Source organism: Chiloscyllium plagiosum, unplaced genomic scaffold (genome assembly GCF_037043375.1).
Source record: "Chiloscyllium plagiosum isolate Xiang-an unplaced genomic scaffold, Cpla_swu_hap1 HiC_scaffold_13, whole genome shotgun sequence".
Taxonomy (NCBI): Eukaryota; Metazoa; Chordata; class Chondrichthyes; order Orectolobiformes; family Hemiscylliidae; genus Chiloscyllium; species Chiloscyllium plagiosum.
In genome coordinates, this window is record NW_028270151.1 from 68,417,373 (window position 1) to 68,438,755 (window position 21,383).

The window sequence follows — 21,383 nt, forward strand, 5'->3', positions numbered from 1 at the left end:
TATAAATCTATGAGAGGATGTGTGCATGGGTGAGTGTGGACGGGGGTTGGGGGGTTGTATGTGTGTGTGCGACTGAGAGAGAGCATGTATGAGAGAGGATCAGTGTGTGTGTGCATATGTAAGATAAAATGTATGTAAAATAAAGTAGCTAAGCATTTTAATAGTTAACAGGCACTTCTGCAAATCATCATCTTGTATTTATCTGATACAATTAATGGAGTAAAGTGGTCTGAGGAAGACCATAGTCAATTCCAAACTTGGATTTAAAAAAAAAACACTTGGTTAGAGATACAACAACCTTAAAGGACGAGAAAGAGAGAGAGAAGTGGTGAGGTGAAGGAATCCCAGAGCTCAAAATAAAAGAAGCTGAAAAGCAAGGACGCCAATGGCAAAGAGATTGAAATCATGTGATCAAGGTGCCAGGAGATGAAACCAGAGCTTTCTGAGGGTTGTAGGATTTGAATAACATAGATAGACAGGAAAGGATGAGACCATGGAGTGAAAGTTGTGGCATCATTTAATTGAGGATTTAAGAGGCCACAGCGCTAAAGAATGCTCAGGACATAGCGTGATTTAGCAGATTGGTTGAGTTCTGAATAAAATCCATTTCTGGGAAGATATCAAGTTGCCCAGGAGGGAGTTGCAGTTGTTAGCACGAAGAGTAATATCAGCAAGAATGAGGGTCTCAGCAAGTGAAATAATGTGCGGATTAAAGTGACATTACAAACATAGAAGTAGATGCCATTAGCGTCAAGTATGTCAATAACATTGTATACAGGCTGCTTTAGGGAGGGGTTCGATCTGCTGGCTGGGGAACAGACTTTGTTGGGAGCAAAACTGAAAGCTTCAGTTTGCCTTGGGAAGAAATGTCTGCTGGCACAAAACTAGACATCAGACATAGTTATGCAAGTGTGTTAGATATTAGAGCCAGTGAAAGATTCAGAGAAAATGTTAATAGAAAGGGGAGAGATGGCAAGGGGAAAAAGCTTTGTGAGGGGATGTCAGATTTTATTTACCAAAAATTGGCTGCAACAATTTTAGGACATTTGTCTCCATGAGGTACCATGCTTGCACTATCGTGCACTCACCATTGGTGGAGTTTCTTGCTACTACTAGGACCTTACTTGTGCTACTTCTGACCAGAGATAGTCCTTCACTGTATACGTGGTGGGAGGAAATCAAAACAAAAAGCTTCAACAACACGTAGGTGGCAAGAGTACCACTTCATTGAAAATAGAACCTTGTACTTATAAGCGTCTCTATGCCATCGTCTATCGGATTGACTATCTTTGAAAAACAATCATTCATGAGATGTTGGCATCGCAAGCTGGACCAGCATTTGTTGCCCATTCCTAGTTTTCCTTGAGAAGGTGGTGGTGAGCTGCTGCAGTTCATGTGGTGTAGGTGCATTCTCAATGCCATGGGAATTCTGGGACCATGTGTCCAGAGACACTCAAGGAATGGAGATGTTTCTAATTCAGGATGGTGAGTTGCTGAGAGAGGAACTTGCAGGTGGTACTTGCAAGACGATCAGAGGATTAGATAGGGTAGACAGTGAAATACTTTTTCCTAGGATGATGACGTCAGTTTGTACGAGAGGGCGTAACTACAAATTGAGCGGGGATAGATTTAAGACAGAGGGTCAGAGGAAAGTTCTTTATGCAGAGAGTGGTAAGGGCGTGGAATGCCCTACCTGCTAATGTAGTCACCTCAGCCACATTAGGAAGATTTAAACAATCCTTAGATAAGCACATGGATGATTTTGGGATATTGTAGGGGGACAAGCTGAGAATAGTTCACAGGTCAGCGCAACATCGAGGGCCGAACGGCCTGTTCTGCGCTGTATTATTCTATGTTCTATGTTCTAACGTTACAATATACCAGCTTCTGTTTTCCTTTTAGGTGGTGATGGTTGTGGGTTTGGAAGGTGTTTTCTAAGAAGCTTTGGTGAAGTTCACAGTGCTGCTACTGAACATGGATGGTGGAGGCACTGAACGTAGATGGGGTGCCAAACAAAAAGCCACTTTGTCCTGGATGGTTTCAAGTTTCTTGAGTGTTGTTGTGGCTGCATTCATCCAGGCAAATGGAATAGTCTGTTACTCTCCTGATTTCTGCCTTGTCGGTGGTAGACTGGCTATGTGGAATCAGGAGCTGAGTTAATTGCTTCAGTATTTCTAACTTCTGACCTGCCTTTTAGCCACTGTAATTGTATGGCTAGAACAGTTCAGTTTCTGATCAATGGTAACTCCCAGGATGTTGATAGTGGGTGATTCAGTGATGGTAAAGCCAGTCAATGTCAGTGGATTAGTGCTTCGATGATCTCTTGTTGGAGAGGTTCATTTGCCTGGCATTTATGTAGCAAGAATACTACTTGCCACTTATCAGTCCAAGCTGGATATTGTCCGGATCTTGTTGCATTTGGACAGGGACTTTTCAGTAGCTGAGAAGTCACAAATGGTGCTGTACACTGTGCAGTCATCAGCGAACATCCTCACTTCTGACCTTATGATGGAGGGAAAGTCATTCATGAAGTAGCTGAAGATGGTTGGGCTGAGGCCATGACCCTGAGGAACTCCTGCAGAGATGTGCTGGAACTGAGATGACTGACTTCAACAACCATGAGCATCTTCCTATGTGCCAGGTATGTTTCCAAACAGAGGAGAGTTTTCTCATTGATCCCCAGTGACTCCAGTTTTGCTTGACGTCAACTCCTTGATGTTACACTTGATCAAATATGGCCATGATATCAAAAGCAGTCACTTTTGTCTCACCTCTGGAGTTCACCTCTTTTGTCCATGTTTGAACCAAGACTGGAATGAGATCAAGAGCAGAATGGTCCTGGCAGAACCCAAACTGGGTGTCAGTGAGCAGGTAATTGCTTAGCAGGTTCTGCTTGTTAACATTGTTGATGATATCTTACCTCACTGCTGATGGTTGAGAATAGAAGGATGGGGCTATAATTGGCCAGGTTGGATTTGTTCTGCTTTTTTATAAATTTCCACATTGATGGGTAGATGTAAGTGTTGGAACTGTACTGGATCAACATTAATAGAACGGTGGCAAGTTCTAACATAAGTCTTCAGTACTATTGCTGGAATCTGGATAGAGATAGCCTTTGTGCCTCCAATCATTTTTTTGATACCAAGTGGAGTGAATCACAATGGTTGAGGACACTGGAGGAGGCTGAGATGGACCATCTACTTGGCATTTATGGCTAAAGATTCTTGCAAATGAATCAACCTTATATTTTGTGCTGATGTGTTGAGCTTCCTGATTGATTATTAAGGAAGGGGATATTTATGGAGTTGCCTCCTCCAATGGGCTGTTTAATTGTCCACCAACATTCACAATTAGATGTGGCCAGGTTGAAACTGATACATTGGCAATGAAATCATTTAGCTCTGTCTGTCATTTGTTGCTTAAGCTGTTTGTCACAAAAGTAGTCCTGTTGATATTTTTAGAAGATTGATATCTCATATGTAGGTATGTCTGGCGCTGCTCCTGGCATGTCCAACAGCACTCTTCTTTAAACGAGGGTTGATCCTCTGGCTTGATAGCAATGGCAGAGTGGAGGACATGCTGAGCCATGACGAGGCAGATTGTGTTGGACTGTATTTCTTTATCTGCTGCTGCTGATGACCCACAATGCCTCGTGGATGCCCAGTCTTTTTGCAACAATCGACTGTGGATTCACAACCATCATTAGACTCATTATTCCAGATTATTATTGAATTGAAAGTCCACTACCTGCCATAGCAGGTTTCAAATCTAGGTCCCAGAAAACACTGGGTCTCTGGATTAACAGTCTACTATAAGGCCACCACTTCCCCACACACCACTTGGAACAAGAACTCTCTCTGTGACTCGTTATATTTAGGGAGAAGTAGCTAGCCACTGGAGTTTTTCTGCCAACACTTTGGTGCCCTAGTATTCCTCTCCATATGTTGCAATTTTTGCTAACTCTTTGAACCAATAATAATGTGTTTGTCAAGGTGAGATATGCTTCGAGTTATCCTGCATTTTTGACCTTAACTCTATGCATCATAGCAGCACTAAGGAATATTAAATACTGGTTACTTGCAAGATTTAAATAAGGAGCTATCAGTCTTTCTCATGTTCCAGTTCAAGTCAAATGGTAGAGTCTATGCCTGATTGATGAGGCTGGCCGACTGCTTTCCCAGTAGAATGTACATTGTGTGCTCCAGCATCTTCAAATTGAGACTCCTCACCAAATCCTGTTTTGCTTCAATTGACTACGTCAATGTAGCACCTATTAAACATTTTCACACTGAGGGCCATTATGTATTGTCATTTCGAAATATTTTGACATTTCATGATCTGAGCTCTATATGTTGACTGGTAATATGGCTCTTTCCATTTTCACCACAATGAATGGTTAACTAGTAACCTGTGAGGTGCAGAGAGAGCAGGCTGTTATCAGAAACCTCACTATCCCATTACCACAAAGCTTGGTAAATCTGATAATTTGTTTCATTACTTGCTTAATAACCTGTCCATTGAGTGTATTTAGTTGCAAGTCTTTGCACAGGGCGTTTCCCACACTCTTGTTCTAGGCAGCTAATGATACGCTAGTGCAATGTGTATAAAGGTACAGAAGCAGAAAGACTACCCAATTAATTTTGGAGCACAACACTATATTCCCTGATAGCTTGGCACCCGGTTCTTAATCATATTCAGGTTAATGCTACATTGTCACTGGGCAAAAGTTCAAAGACAGTTTCCTCTGAGATTCTAGAAAGGCATATGTAGCATTGCAACTAGATGTGGTCAGAGTATTAAAATGCATTATTTACCTACAGTATTTCTATTTAGTGATGATTTTGGGATTAAGAACATAGAACATAAGAACTAGGAGCAGGAGTAGGCTGTCTGGCCATTTGAGCCTGCTCCAACATTCAATAAGATGATCATTTCGTGGATTCAGATCCACTTACCTACCTTCTCACCAGAGCCCTTAATTCCTTCATTGTTCATAAAAAAAATCTACCTTAGCTTTAAAAATGTTTACTGAAATAGCATCAACCACTTCTCTGGGCAAGGAATTCCATAGATTCCCAACCCTCCTTCTCAAATCAGTCCAAAATCTGCTTCCTCTAATCCTGAGGCTATTCCTCTTGTCTCAGCTTCACCCGCCAGTGGAAACATCCTCTCTACTTCTACCTTATCTATTCCCTTCATAATTTTATATGTTCTACATAATTCCCCTTCTTTCTTCTGTATTCCACTGAATATAATCCCAATCCACTCAGTCCCTCCTCATAAACCAACCCCCTGAACTCTGGAATCCATCTCCTCGACCTTTGCCCATTCACTCAAAGTATCTATGTTCCTCTGCAAAGTTTCACAGGCCTCTGCACACTTTGCCCTGCCATTCATTTTAGTGTCACTTAGAAACTTTGACACACTGCAAGTGGTCCCCAAGTCCAAATCATCTACATAAAATTGTAAATAATTATGGTCCCAACACCGAACCTTGAAGCACACTTCTAGTCACCGATTGCCAGCCAGAATAGCACTCATTTATCCCCACTCCTTGCTTCCTGTTGGTCAACCAATCCTCTATCCATGGTAATACTTTACCTGTAACACCATGCATCCTCCTCTTAGGCAGCCGCCTCTTGTGCAGCACCTTGTCCAAGGCCTTTTGGAAATCTAGGTACATCACATCCACTGGATTGACTGCAAAAAGAAATACTTAGTGACATTTCCATTTCAGTTTCAAAAAAAGCCTTATGATAAGTATAAACGTAAATTTGCTGGTCAATATTTGTTCAAATTTGTTGACTACAATCAAATATTTGATCCATGTCGTAAATATTCAACATTACTGAAAATTGGTATGAAAGATGCAATAGAACTTAACAGCCACAGGAAACTTTGCGAGTTAAGCATATGTAATTAGAAATTAGAACTTAGTTGTTTGTCTGTTAAGGAAACTTGTTACAATTTATATGTGTGATTAAAACATAACTTTTATTTATGATCAGAGTATTTTGGATTATACAACCAAGGAGCCACTTGCTACTTGAACACATTGCTTCAAACTCTCTACATGACTCCTGAAGTGAAGGACACTATTGACAGGTTTGTAAATGATATAAATAATCTCTGATTGGTAGTGACATGATATCTAATTACTTGGAAGTGCAATATATTTTAGATGTAAATATTTATATGTGAAAAGCAAATAATGCGTTATGTAAATATCATATTACATATTGAAAATGTCTAATATTGTGCAACAATTAATCTTCCTATTAGATTTGTTGGAGAAACATATGAACCCATTGATAAGGATGCCAGCATTTGCTACCAGCTTAAAGAACTATTTGCAAACTTAGAAAATGGTTCCGCACATACACATGGAATTACAAGGACTCTGGGCTTGAGCAAGAAAGGTGAATGGCACATAATATAAAAATTGGAATATCATGTAAAATGGCATTCGCTTAGGACCAGTGACATAACTTTAGAAAAGTTTTTCAATCTTGATGTGAAATTTCTTTTACCACCATTTTTTCACAAGATGTGTACTTTTGATCGTGGACATAAAATGACCCATGAAGGCTTGAAAATTTCTTCCCAAAAAGGGCGATGGGGGCAGGGGGTGGAGTGTGCAGAGGAGTGCAATTAATGTGCTGAACATAAAATGAACTGGCAATGTTGGTGTTTTGGTCACCATTTTGAAATATGAACAAAACATAATACTGGGCAATTCAGGGGACATCAATGTGGCATATTTTAATCAATGAATTAGTCGAGAAGTGTACCTTTAACCATAATCTAAACGTTTTAAAATGATAAATAGACCATGTCTATTTCGTCAGCATCTGATGCCAAATTGTACATTAAATTCATTTGCTGTACTTTGCCCTATGGATAACTGCAAGAAGTCTACTCAGGATCAGTTTCTATATTTTCCTTTTCAGAAATATTCCTTAGTATCAAATCATCTCTCTGCCCCTCCATTGAATTAGATATTCTGTATTTTTTAAAATAATCTGACAATAATTTGCACATTAATAGCATATATGATTTTCATGGTTTGTGAAAATTTTCTCCTCTGTCAACCATTCACATATTCCATTTGGAGATAATGTCATTTCCCAGATTGCACTACTGCAATGTAGGTGTTATTTCCTCACAGGTGCCTCTTTATCTCACCAATTCTGTGAAATCTGAAAATCTCCCATACTGTTCTTTGTCTAAATCACCAGGATATCTATTTCGTAATTTCACTGCATCGATCCACAACTTCACTCTACCCAACTGGACATGCACAAAGGAACTCCTGCAGAGAACTTGATTTTCATTGTGGATTTGCATTTGAAAATTACCCTAATCTTCCATTCAGTTAACCATGAAGGCTCATTGCAACATAAATTTTCTCTTCTCACATTTGTGGTATTTGTGAGAACTATTTTTGAGTAGTTTCCACTTTCCATTGTTCTGCAGTTGAACATTCATTCATTGCTATTGGAGGGTTCCTAGACGGAAGATGAGGCATTCTTCCTCCAGGCGTCGTGTGGCCAGGTTCTGGCGATGGATGAGGCCAAGGACCTGCATGTCCTTGGCGGAGTGGGGAGGTTGAATACGCGATGCAGATTGTAAGGGTGTTCAGACCCAAAGATTCATATTGAATTCAACAACTTTAGACCATGATCTATGTATCCATTGGTTTTTTGACTGAATGATGTTTCCTTTGACTTACTGAGGTCGACCCCATGCTTTGACTTTGAGACATGGCCATTTGCTTGAAACAGACGCAGTACACTTGGTACCAATGTGACTGGCACTTGGTGCTAGTATGAGATTGACATGACACAGTGCTGTACAACAACATGTCCATTCCCTTGACTGAGCACTGCTGCTAACCATGACAAGTTGCATTGGAACACTAGAAGAAAAATCAAAGTAAGGGTTCTATGAACTTTTAAGTCATAGTTGAGGAAGCAAAGTGTATAAAGACAAGACAAGGCAGGGGTGTGGTGAGAACCAAGTCAGCACAAAGTGAGTGAGCACTAAGCAAGTGAACGAGGATCCCTGAAGTTATATTTGGTCTGATCTATGAAATAGCTGCCTGTCCCTGTATGCAACATAGCATTCCAGTGAAAAGTGCCAGTGCTGTCCAAAGTGCAGTGTGGAAGTATAGGGGGATTGCCATGCATATATAGTGTGGCTGGGTACATGTGGAAGGTCCATGGAGGTGGGATGTCATTGCCCATGGAGCATGCCCTGAGATTTTACTGCTGTGTCTCCAATATGGATGTCTGGAGAAGAAAGTGGCAAGTGGAGTTGCCAATTAACCGCTCTGACCCGTATATCGGGAATTGTCACTACCTAGTTTCTATGTGGCAGAGAGGAAAATAGGAAACTGCACATTAATGAGATGAGATGAAATTAAGTAACCATGAGACATTAGTGTATGCTAATACATGCAATATGTATCTCACCACTTCTAAGCTAGAATCTCAACTTGTCGTTCAACATTTGGTTGGAAAATTGAACTTTTTGGTCTCAATGTTGAAACACCTCTTGCTGGCAGTCTCAAGTGATTTTCCTAAATCACCTACAGTGGCCCACAGTCATTCAAGGCTTTGAAAATTCTGCCTCTTATTTCTTTAAAACAACCATACAAAGAGGCTTTGCTTTGACTGGGTACATGTGGAAGGTCCATGGAGGTGATTTGATTCACCCTCTGAAGTGAATAGTGGCTCTGGGGTTGATATAACCATTCAGAGGACTTTTGAGGACCCATTCCAATGCATGATTCTCAAGATCAGGCCAGTCAGTGGCTCATCCTAAGGCTCATGACACATTTGGACATGATTTGGAGATGCCTTCATCAGGTGGTTGTGGTGCTCTGAAAGCTAGTGCTTCCAATTAAACCTGTTGGACTATAACCTGGTGTTGTGTAATTTTTAACATTTGGACATGGACATCATCTTCAGGATAAATTACACATTCTTCCATTTTTTACATCAGTGTTTCACTAATACTTTGTTGCATTTGGTAAGTTTGCAACTGTTACGTTATTTTACTTGAAACTAGCTTTGGATTGCATTCTTTTTGCTGGACGACCTATTTCTGTTCATTTATCATCCAGGGTAGTCTGCAATGTCTGAACGTATCTTAAACTCTTCAAGGCTTGTATTGTGTGCTTGCTTTTTTGCGCTGATACAGAGGGTAAGTAAAGCATGCATTTCTGGGCTGACAAATTGAGGTTGCTTCCTAATATCAACAGGGCATTTCATACACATTGAATATTAGGCCGAATATGATTGTTGGTGTAGAAGAAAAATGAATTTTTTTTTACTGGGCTAGTTTTTTAAAAAAAATAATGATGAGGGCATGACTGGCTACATCAGCATTTATTGCCCATCCCTGATTGAGCTGGAGCAGGCAAATACAGTAGTGTGCTGACTTCTTTAATCGCTATAGTCCCTGTGGTGTAGGATATTACCTACCAGACTGTTAGGAAGGGAGTTCCAGAATTTTGATCCAGCAACTGTGAAGAAAGGGTGGGGTATTTCCAAGTCAGGGTGATGTGTGGCTTGGAGGGGAATTTGCAGATGGTGCCCTGCATCTGCTGCTCGTGTCCTTCAAGATAGTCAAGATCATGAGCTTGAGAGAAACTATCAGAGGAGCAGTGCAGTACGGGGGGAGTGGAATGGTGAAGTCTGACTTTGATTTAAAAACATTTTGAATTAAAAGTCACCCTAATAGTGATCATGAAACCAATATTGATTGACATTAGAGACCTTTCTGGGAAGGAAATTTGGCTTCTTGTAGTGTAGTGATAGTGTCCCGACCTCTGAACCAGGAGATCTGGGTATAAAAGTCCCATCTGCTCCAGAGGTATGTAATAACATACCTGAACAGTTGATCAATAATATCTAGAGAGAGAAATCTGTCATTGTTGCCTGGTCTGGTCACTCAGACCCACAGAAATGTGGTTGAATCATAATTATCCTAGCAAACCACTCAGTTGTATCTAACCATCACAAAGTTGATTTCTAATCCACCATCTGCTGAATCTAAAATTGATTAAACAAGGAGATGTAATGCATAAAGCAGCTGCATTCAGGCACATTACTACATGATTTGAAGGATAATAAACTGTATTAAAGAACATTTCTCAGATCATGCACTGCAAAATAAATTTTCTTGTTGTATAACTGGGAGCATTGAAGTACTGAGCTCCATACCCTAATTTGTAGAGTTCCTAAGTTTCTCAATAATGAAATTATTACATGAAATGTAATAATCCAGTCCTCAGAGAATTGAGAGAATGTTTTAATATAGTATGATTTTTATTAATTTTTTATCCCCAGATTAATCATTTAGGCAAGAATATAATGGTTGACCTCTGAGAAGTATTTGGTTTTGTAACGATAATATTCTGATGTCATTCTTGATGCTGCAACTATACTTTTTAACACTCTTGTTTCAAGAGTATTTAACAATGAGTAATAGTCTTTATTCTAAGTTATAACTATTTGAAGAATATAATACTACTTCTGCATTTTTTAAAGTATTCGAACAACAGGATGTCGAAGAATATTTCCGACTCTTATTGAATAAAATTGACGAAGAAAGTAATGGATCTTGTAATGTATTGCAGGTGAGCTTATAATAGAGGAGAGACTTCAAACTCAGTTCTTACTTGCCAGTAAAGTTGATCTATAACCAAGGTTTGATTTTGAGCTCCCTTCAGTTTCTTTATCTTATGAGCAAGTGTATATTATCTTTCTTACTGTTATCGCAATCTATTTTGTGGATATAATTGTCGCCATTGAGTGCAATATTTTGTGTATTGATATGGTACTGATTATTAATTTAGTTTTATGAATGACGTTCGGATGCTGTCAACTCAATGATGGTTCCATCCCTGAGAGCAGCAGAATACAGTAATGACATTAATTCCTGTCATAATAACTTGCTGAGAACTCAGCGCACCACAGGACAGAACCAACACTTTACAGTGTCTGTGGATTGCTGTATCCGATACCAGCACAGATTGGAAATTGGGTATTACTGTCTTCTAGCCCCAGTTCCAACTCATTTTGTTCTGAGTATAACTCTCACAGAGCTATCAATTATTTGAGATAACACACAACAGGGTGATGAGAAACTCACCTGAGCGTAGTATATCTGGATGAAACCTAAGTAAAATGAAACTGGTCAAAATTTTCAGTTTTGATGTCTGGAAATAGTATGTGTGTTGAATTTGGATAAAGACAAAAGCAGGTACAATTCTGATGTCAGTGTATTGATCAAATTAGTTTTCTGCAGATGAAGAGTAGTTCAACACCAAAAAAACATTAATGGCTATGGAACCAAAGCATGGTAGGCATTCTCAAAACATATGAGAAAAAGGTGAAAATTGAAATAGAGTTCTTTAGAGTTCTTTAATTTCACCATTAAACCATAATAAAGTAAATGCTTGTCTCTCTTTTTAGTAATTTAGGAAATGAGACAGGCCACAAAGATTTGAAGGGTGGAGGAGAGAAAAAAGCATGAAAAAGGAGAAAATTCTTACTTAATTTTTTTTCTAGATCTACCAGAGTAAAGTGATTAATTCTCTGAAGTGTTTGGAATGCGACACTGAATCACAAGAAGAATGTAAGCTTTTGGATATTCCCTTGTCCCTTTCGCCTCCTGATTATATGAAAAGGGAATATTTCAACAGTGTGGTAAGTAGTATATCTACATTCTTAATAACAATTCTGGCAGTTACTTATTAATAGGGCCACAATGGAAGGACAACATTAAATTGTAAAGAGTGACTGCTCTTGAGGGTTGATATTGGACAAAGTCAGGTCTGTTTTCTGCTCCTGACCTTGCTCTTGATCCCAGCTCATATCCTGGCACTTAAACTTGCAGGACAGACATCCATTCCATGAGAGCATCTAACTCAGAGATTGGAGATACAGATGTTTACTGTAGCACTATGAAAATGAATCCAACCATGCACTTCTAATAAGGTTTTAAAGGTACACAACCAAGATGGTTATGGCTCCGTCCAGCAATTTTCTGAAAAAAAATCCAACCTCCCAGTGATTGTTCGTTTGGTTTCATAGAAATGGCTTATTAAACTTTAAACTACCCCATTACCACAGAGTCCTTAGTCATGAATTTCTGTAGTGGACAGCGAAGGTTACCTCAGAGTACAGTGAGATTTTGATCAGATGGTCCATTGGGCTGAGAAGTGGCAGATGGAGTTTACTTTAGATAAATGCGAGGTGCTGCATTGTCAGAAAGCAAAGCCTGACCGGCCTTATACACTTAGTGGTAAGATCATGGAGGGTGTTGCCGAACAAAGAGACCTTTGAGTGCAGGTTCACAGTTCCTTTAAAGTAGAGTCACAAGTAGATAGGATAGTGAAGAAGGCTTTTGGTACGCTCTCCTTTCTTGGTCAGAGTATTGAGTATAGGAGTTGGGAGGTCATGTTGCGGCTGTACAGGACATTGGTTAGGTCACTTTTGGAATATTGTGTGCAATTCTGGTCACCTTCCTATCGGAAAGATGTTGTGAAACTTGAAAGGGTTCAGAAAAGATTTACAGGGTTGGTGATTTGAGCTATAAGGAGAGGTTGAATAGGCTGGGGCTGTTTTCCCTGGAGTTTTGGAGGCTGAAGGGTGACCTTATAGAGGTTTGTAAAATCACGAGGGGAATGGATAGGATAAATAGACAAAATCTTTCCCTGGGTTGGGGGAGTCCAGAACTAGAGAGCATATGTTTAGAGTGAGAGGAGAAAGATGTAATAGGGATCTAGGGGACACGTTTTCTCTGTCTTAACTGGGTGACTATTATTTTTAAAATAATGATCCCCAGTTCCATATTTTCCCAAAAGAGGGAACACCCTTTATATATTCATCTTGACAAGATAATTCAGGAGCTTGGATATCTCAGAAAAGTCACTTTTTACTGTTCTAAACTCCAGTTGATGTCCAACATTGGACTCCTGTCCAACTGTTCGTCATAAGACAACCTGCCCATTCTTTGCTAAAGTCTAGTAAAGGTTCTCTGAATTGATTCCAATGCATTAACATTTATCTTTAAATACTATGCACATAACACAAATGCGATCTCACCAGTATAACTGAATAACTGAAGCATTATTTCCCTACTCATGTATTCAATTTCCTTCATAATAAGTGATGATATTTTGTCAGCATTCCTACTTACTTGCTGTGTCTGCATATTAATCCTCTTTGATTCATGCACTAGGGTACTCTGATCGCCCTTCAACTCAGCGCTCTGTGATCTCTCACCACATAGAATTGTTTTTTTATTCTTCAAACCAAAATAGACAATTTCACATTTTTCTACATTATATACCATTTGCCAGAGCTTTACTCAGTTAATTTATCATTATCTTTTTTGTAGCCTCTTTATATCCTTTTTGCAACTTACTTTCCTACCTACCTTTATATCATCTGTAAATTAGCATCCATCCTATTGGTCACTTCAGCTAAGTCATTTGCATAAATTATAGAAACTTGAAATCCCAGCAGTGAGTCTTGTACCCATTCCACCTTGCCAATTATAAAGTGACTTATTCGTGGCTACTGTCTGTTTTCTGTTAGCTAGCCAATCTTCTATCCATACCAATACGATGCTTCCTATAACATGAGCCTTGATTTCCTGCAGTAACCTTTAATATACCACTTATCAAATGCTTTCTAGAAATCAAAATACAATACATTTGGCAGTTCCCTTTATCCTCTGCACATTATTTTCTCAAAGTGTGGAGATAAATTGGTCAGGCATGATCTCACTTTCCTAAAACCATGTTGACTCTGCCTGATTACCTTGATTTTCCTTTTCTAATTGCCATACTATAATATATTCAACAATAGTTTCTAAATCCTCACAACAGATGTTAACTGTCCTGTTGTTGCCTACTTACTGCCTTGATTCCTTTTGAATAAAAGAGACACATTCACCATTTTCTAATTTAATGAAACAATCCCAGAATCCAGGAAATTTTGGAAAATCAAAATCAGTGCATCAACTATCTTGTGTTTGTCTCTTAAAAATAAATCCTCGGCTGAAGTCCATCAGGCCCCAGATACTCGTGGACACGTTTGCTCGGTATCACTTCCCTGTCGATTAGAATTTTCTAGTGTTCCTCTTTTACTTCAGCCTCTTAATTCACAACTATTTCTCGAATGTTACTTGTGTCCTTTGGAGTGAGAGTCCTGCAAAGTGTCAGGTATCTCCTCTGATGCTGCAATTCACTGAAACACTGATGTAGACGGGTGCACCACAAGATGACAACATCAGAATTGCCCTGAGAGCAGACCCAAAATGCTAACAGCTGCTGGCCATCTCCATCATGAGGATGACTCATACGTCTCTGTTCGCTGGTGGAGGGTCCAGGTACTTCATTTCCCTCTCACAATGGTGCTGCTTGAGTCCAGCAACAAGGCAATATTATGCACATCAGCATTATCTTTGGCAGGCACTGACAGGTCTGCCAAATGTGACTTTGCATGAGACTGGTTATGTTCTCAATGAAGGTAGCTATGATTGTGGACAAGAGTGTGACTACAGCAAACATTGCTTGGATGGACTCTTCACTGTCCTTGCCAGAGCACACATTCCTCCTGGTATCGCTGACAGATCTTCATGCACCTGCTGCTGTACACTCAGCTGCCCCTTTATTGTTGTCTCTAGTGACTTGCGATCATCGACAGTGCTCAGTCACGCTTCCAAATATCACAGTGTTACAGCGTCCAGCAAATGTTCTGACAATTATATGGTGTGAGAATTATACGATCCTGACAGTACGTAAAGAGGCCATTTTGCCCACCAAATCTGCAATGATCCTCCAATGAACATCATATCCAGACACAGCCGCCTGCCCTATTCCTATAGCCTCACATTTCTCATGACTAACCACCTAGCCTGCACATGGCTAAATCCTACAAGGAATAGAGCATGGTCAATCCACCAAACCTGCACTTCTTTGGACAGGAAATCGGAGCACTGACGGAAACATGCACAGATGGGCGAGAATGTGCAAACTCCGCACATACGTCCGCCCAAGGCTGAATTGAACACATGCACCTGATGCTTTGAGTAGAAGGTGCTAATCGCTGAGTCAGTATGTCACCCAATGTGCTCAACCTGAGACTCTCAATCTTCAAATATGCAGAGTCTCACTGATGTGAAAGTATCTTACCTGGTGGCTGGTGTGGAGAAAGGGTGGGACACTGTATCAATGTGGACTTCAACAGTTTCCTCATTTCCCCTTCCCCCACCTCACCCTAGTTGTAAACTTCCAGCTCAGCACTGTCCCCATGACTTGTCCGGACTTGTCCTATCTGCCTATCTCCTTTTCCACCTATCCACTCCACCCTCTCCTCCCTGACCTATCACCTTCATCTCCTCCCCCACTCACCCATTGTACTCTATGCTACTTTCTCCTCACCCCCACCCTCCTCCAGCTTATCTCTCCACGCTTCAGGCTCACTGCCTTTATTCCTGATGAAGGGCTTTTGCCTGAAACGTCGATTTCGCTGCTCCTTGGATGCTGCCTGAACTGCTGTGCTCTTCCAGCACCACTAATCCAGAATCTGGTTTCCAGCATCTGCAGTCATTGTTTTTACCCCACTGTATCGATTGGCCAGCAGACATGCTGAGTGAGATTTAATTGGTCATGTCTCTTTGAGTCAGAGGGAAGAGTGATAAGTGGGAGCTTGCAGTTAGTGTAGTCCTACTGTAGTCCTAAACTAGTTTAGAGACCTTCAATTACACCCAACTATCGATTTATAATTAAACTCAGCCACTGGTATTTCCATGGAACGAGACAATTTTTAAAATTTGTTCCTGAAATGAACATGCCAACATTGTTGCAATGCTACAAATTATCATTTGCAAAGGAATTAAACTGGAGAAAATGAGACAGTCGGAAAAAGAAAAGACAACTTTTGTTAATATCAATTTTGCAAAAATAATATCTCCTGCAAACAAATGTAAAATATAATTTCTAATTGTTTTTTTAGAATGAATCACTTGAAGACTTTTTGAAGGATACAATTCTGAGTAGAGACAATTTATGTTATTGTGAAAGATGTGAGAAGAAAACTGAGACTAAGACCGTAAGTTAATTTTCTCCTCCTGTAATGTACGCACTAATTAGTTTAGGCCAAATGTTCCATACGGTAAGTACTGTGAGAAAGTAAGGACTGCAGATGCTGGAGACCAGAGTTGAAAAATGTGGTACTGGAAAAACACAGCAGGCCAGGCAGCATTCAAGGAGCAGGAGAATCGACGTTTCGGGAATAAGCCCTTATTCAGGAATGAGGCTGGTGTGCCAAGCGGGCTGAGATAAAAGGTAGGGGGGAGGGAATTTGGGGGAGGGGCGCTGGGAATACGATAGGTAGAAGGAGGTGAGGGTGAGCGTGATAGGCTGGAGAGGTGGTGGGGGGGCGGAGAGGTTGGGAAGAAGATTGCCGGTCAAGAGGGTGGTGCTGAATCCGGGGGTTGGGACTGAGATAAGGTGGGGGGAGGTGAAATGAGGAAGCTGGAGAAATCTACGTTCATCCCGTGTGGTTGGAGGGTTCCTAGACGGAAGATGAGGCATTCTTCCTCCAGGCGTCGTGTGGCCAGGTTCTGGCGATGGATGAGGCCAAGGACCTGCATGTCCTTGGCGGAGTGGGAGGGGGAGTTAAAGTAGTCAGCCACGGGGCAATTGGGTTGGTTGGTGCGGGTGTCCCAGAGGTGTTCCCTGAAATGTTCCGCAAGTAGGCGGCCTGTCTTCCCAATGTATAGGAGACCACATCGGGTGCAGCGGATACAGTAAATGATGTGTGTGGAGGTGCAGGTGAATTTGCGACAGATATGGAAGGATCCATTGGGGCCTTGGAGGGAGGTGAGGGGAGAGGTGTGGGTGCAAGTTTTTCACTTCTCGCGGTTGCAGGGGAAGGTGCCGGAAGTGGAAGTTGGGTTGGTGGGGAGTGTGAACCTGACGAGGGAGTCGCGGAGGGAGTGGTCTCTCCGGAACGCAGATAGGGGTGGGGAGGGAAATATATCCCTGGTGGTGGGGTCAGTTTGGAGGTGGCGGAAATGATGGAGGATGATACGATATATCTGGAGGTTGGTGGGGTGGAAGGTGAGGACCAGTGCGGTTCAGTCCTGGTGGCGATTGGAGGTGTTCAAGGGCGGAGGTACGGGAAGTGAAGGAGATGTGGTGGAGAGCACCATCGACAACTTCGGAGGGGAAATTGCGGTCTTTAAAGAAGGAGGCCATTTGGGTTGTTCGGTATTGGAATTGGTCCTCCTGGGAGCAGATGCGGCGGAGGCGAAGGAATTGGGAATATGGGATGGCATTTTTACAGGGGGCAGGGTGGGAGGAGGTGTAGTCTAGGTAGCTGTGGGAGTCGGTCGGTTTGTAGTAAATGTCTGTTGAGTTGGTCGCCCATGATAGAAATGGAGAGGTCTAGGAAGAGGAGGGAGGAGTCTGAGACGGTCCAGGTAAATTTGAGGTCGGGGTGGAAGGTGTTAGTAAAGTGGATGAACTGTTCAACCTCGTGGGAGCATGAGGTAGCGCCAATACAATCATCGATGTAGCGGAGGAAAAGGTGGGGGGGGTGCCAGTGTAGCTGCGGAAGATGGACTGTTCCACATATACGACGAAGAGGCAGGCATAGCTGGGGCCCATGCGGGTTTCCATGGCTACTCCTTTGGTTTGGAGGAAATGGGAGGATTGGAAGGAGAAGTTGTTAAGAGTGAGGACCAGTTCAGTCATTCGAAGGAGGGTGTCAGTGGAAGGGTACTGGTTGGTACGGCAGGAAAGGAAGAAGCGGAGGGCTTGGAGGCCTTCATGATGGGGGATGGAGGTGTATAGGGACTGGATGTCCATCGTGAAGATAAGGCGTTGGGGGCCAGGGAAGCGAAAATCATGGAGGAAATGGAGGGCGTGGGTGGTGTCCCGAACGTAGGTGGGGAGTTCTTGGACTAAGGGGGACAGGCTGTGTCAAGGTATGCAGAGATGAGTTCGGTGGGGCAGGAGCAGGCTGAGACAATGGATCGGCCGGGGCAGTCGGGTTTGTGGATTTTGGGCAGGAGGTAGAAACGGGCGGTGTGGGGTTGTGGGACTATGAGGTTGGAGGCGATGGATGGGAGATCCCCCGAGGTGATGAGGTTATGGATGGTCTGGGAGATGATGGTTTGGTGGTGGGGGGTGGGGTCATGGTCAAGGGGGCAGTAGGAGGAGGTGTCTGCGAGTTGGCGTCTAGCTTCAGCGGTGTAAAGATCGGTACACCAAACTATCACCGCGCCTCCCTTGTCTGCCACTTTGATAGTGAGGTTGGGGTTGGAGCGGTGGGAGTGGAGGGCTGCGCGTTGGGAGGATGAGAGGTTGGAGTGGGTGAGAGGGGTGGACACGTTGAGGTGGTCGATGTCGCGGTGGCAGTTGGATATGAAGAGATCGAGGGCTGGTAAGAGGCCAGCACGGGGTGTCCAGGTGGATGGGGTGTGTTGGAGGTGGGAGAAGAGGTCGTCAGAGGGTGGGCGAGAATCCTGGTTGAAGACGTAGGCGCGGAGGCGAAGGCAGAGGAAGAAATGCTCGATGTCTCGCCGCATGTCGAACTCCTTGATCCAGGAGCATAGGGGGATGAAGGTGAGGCCTCTGCTGAGGACTGATCATTCATCCTCAGAGAGGGGGAGGTCTGGAGGGATGGTGAAAATACGGTAGGGCTGGGAGCTAGGACCTGGTGTGGGGCTGGAGCTGGGAGTGGGGGTGGAGTTAGTCGTGGGGGCGGAGTTAGTCGTGGGGGCGGAGTTAGTCATGGGGGTGGAGTTGGTCGTGGGGGTGGAGATCGACGTGGGGGCAGAGATTGATGTGGGGGCAGAGATTGATGTGGGGGCGGAGAACGACGTGGGGGCAGAGATCGACATGGGAGTGGCGTAGCGTGCGGTGTGGTCCTTGAGCAGGTGAGTGACGTCACTGGGGGTGGAAGTTGCTGCGGCGACAGCAGCTCCAGGTGGCGGAAGTGGCTGCGGCGATGGCAGCTCCGGGGGGCAGACGTGGCTGCGGTGATGGCAGCTCTGGGGGGCGGACGTGGCTGCGGTGATGGCAGCTCCGAGGGGCAGGAGTGGCTGCGGTGATGGCAGCTCCAGGGGCGGAAGTGGCTGCGGCGATGGCAGCTCCAGGGGCGGAAGTGGCTGCAGCGACGGCAGCTCCGGGGGCGGAAGTGGCTGCGGCGATGACAGCTTCGGGGGGCGGACGTGGCTGCGGTGATGGCAGCTCCGGGGGCGGAAGTGGCTGCGGCGATGGCAGCTCCGGGGGGCGGACGTGGCTGCGGTGATGGCAGCTCCGGGGGGCGGACGTGGCTGCGGTGATGGCAGCTCCGAGGGGCAGGAGTGGCTGCGGTGATGGCAGCTCCAGGGGCGGAAGTGGCTGCGGTGATGGCAGCTCCAGGGGCGGAAGTGGCTGCGGCGATGGCAGCTCCAGGGGCGGAAGTGGCTGCAGCGACGGCAGCTCCGGGGGCGGAAGTGGCTGCGGCGATGGCAGCTCCAGGGGCGGAAGTGGCTGCGGTGATGGCAGCTCCGGTGGCGGAAGTGGCTGCGGCGATGGCAGCTCCAGGGGCGGAAGTGGCTGCAGCGACGGCAGCTCCGGGGGCGGAAGTGGCTGCGGCGATGGCAGCTCCAGGGGCGGAAGTGGCTGCGGTGATGGCAGCTCCAGGGGCGGAAGTGGCTGCGGCGATGGCAGCTCCAGGGGCGGAAGTGGCTGCGGCGATGGCAGCTCCAGGGGCGGAAGTGGCTGCGGTGATGGCAGCTCCGGGGGGCGGAAGTGGCTGCGGTGATGGCAGCTCCGGTGGCGGAAGTGGCTGCAGCGACGGCAGCTCTGGGGGCGGAAGTGGCTGCGGCGACAGCAGCTCCGGGGGGCAGAAGTGGCTGCGGTGATGGCAGCTCTGGGAGCGGAAGTGGCTGCGGCGATGGTAGCTCTGGGGGGCGGAAGTGGCTGCGGTGATGGCAGCTCCGGGGGCGGAAGTGGCTGCAGCGACGGCAGCTCCGGGGGCGGAAGTGGCTGCGGCGACAGCAGCTCCGGGGGCGGAAGTGGCTGCGGCGATGGTAGCTCCGGGGGACGGAAGTGGCTGCAGCGACGGCAGCTCCGGGGGCGGAAGTGGCTGCGGTGATGGCAGCTCCGGTGGCGGAAGTGGCTGCAGCGACGGCAGCTCTGGGGGCGGAAGTGGCTGCGGCGACAGCAGCTCCGGGGGCGGAAGTGGCTGCGGCGACAGCAGCTCCGGGGGCGGAAGTGGCTGCGGCGACAGCAGCTCCGGGGGCGGAAGTGGCGCGCCGGGCAGAAACGGTGCTGGTCCCGGTGGCCGTGGATCCTGCGGCGGCCGCGTATTTGTCGGCGATGGTCTTCCTGGCGATCGTGGAAGTGGTTGTCTGGGCGACGATCGCGGAGGCTGCATGGTCGGTGGTGACTGTTGTCCGTGCGGCAATGGGGGCGGAAGTGATGTCACCGTTCGCCGCGGCGCTGGTGGCTGCAGCGGCCGCGTGGGCAATGGTTTTCCAGAGGTCGCGAGAAGGTTCAGGAACGGTTGAGGAATCCGGAGTGTGGGGGTGAGTACATGAAAGTTTTTTGTACTTACTTTCTTTGATGTTCGATATGGCTAGGAATAAACATTTATTCAGTGTATGAATTCTTCTGAGGATGAAGAACAGCAAAGGTCCTTTGCAGGTCTGGGAGAGTGTTGACCTGAGCTGGGGCAGGATATAGAAAGAAGCCCTCTATGTGCCTGATTCTCTGTGCAGTCTCAGCAAATTTACGTACTTCAGATGTGTCAACAGTCTGAGAATAAAGATTGGCTTCAACAAATTATTTTCCCTGGAGTGTTGGAGGCTGAGGGGTGACCTTGTCGAGGTTTATAAAATCATGAGGGGCATGGATATTATGAATAGCCAAGGATTTTTTCCCTAAGTAGTGGAGTCCAAATCTAGAGGGCATAGGTTTAAGGTGAGACAGGAAAGATTTAAAAGGGACCTAAGAGGAAAGTTTTGCACACAGAGGGTGGTGTGTGTATGGAATGAGCTGCCAGGGGAAGTGGTGGAGGCTGGTACAATTACAACGCAGAGTAATTGGAATAGGGATAGGAATAGGTACAGGAATAGGAATATAGGCCAAATGCTGGCAAATGGGACTAGGTTAATTTAGAATATCTCATCGGCATGGACAAGTTGGACAAAAGGGTCTGTTTCCGTGCTTTATAACATTATGACTCGAAATTAAGGATGAGCTGTTTACAACTCCATGGCAGACGGAACATCATCCACAGATACAGGACATGGTAAAGAAGAAATTGCTTAGTCTGACAATCCAGGCTTTTGCAAAGAAGAAA

General features: G+C 44.6%; 1 protein-coding gene across 7 annotated transcripts in view; it reads left to right on the forward strand.

Moving 5' to 3' along the window:
- The window catches only part of LOC122555817 (uncharacterized), a 74,663-nt gene that overhangs the window by 1,114 nt on the left and 52,166 nt on the right, over positions 1–21,383 (forward strand). For all 7 annotated transcript variants that reach the window (XM_087993706.1, XM_087993711.1, XM_087993709.1 and 4 more), the window contains exons 2-6: positions 6,009–6,105; positions 6,283–6,419; positions 10,557–10,645; positions 11,580–11,717; positions 16,038–16,133. In XM_087993706.1, coding sequence (XP_087849832.1) covers positions 6,009–6,105; positions 6,283–6,419; positions 10,557–10,645; positions 11,580–11,717; positions 16,038–16,133 — 557 coding nt within the window. The remainder of the gene's footprint in view (positions 1–6,008; positions 6,106–6,282; positions 6,420–10,556; positions 10,646–11,579; positions 11,718–16,037; positions 16,134–21,383) is intronic.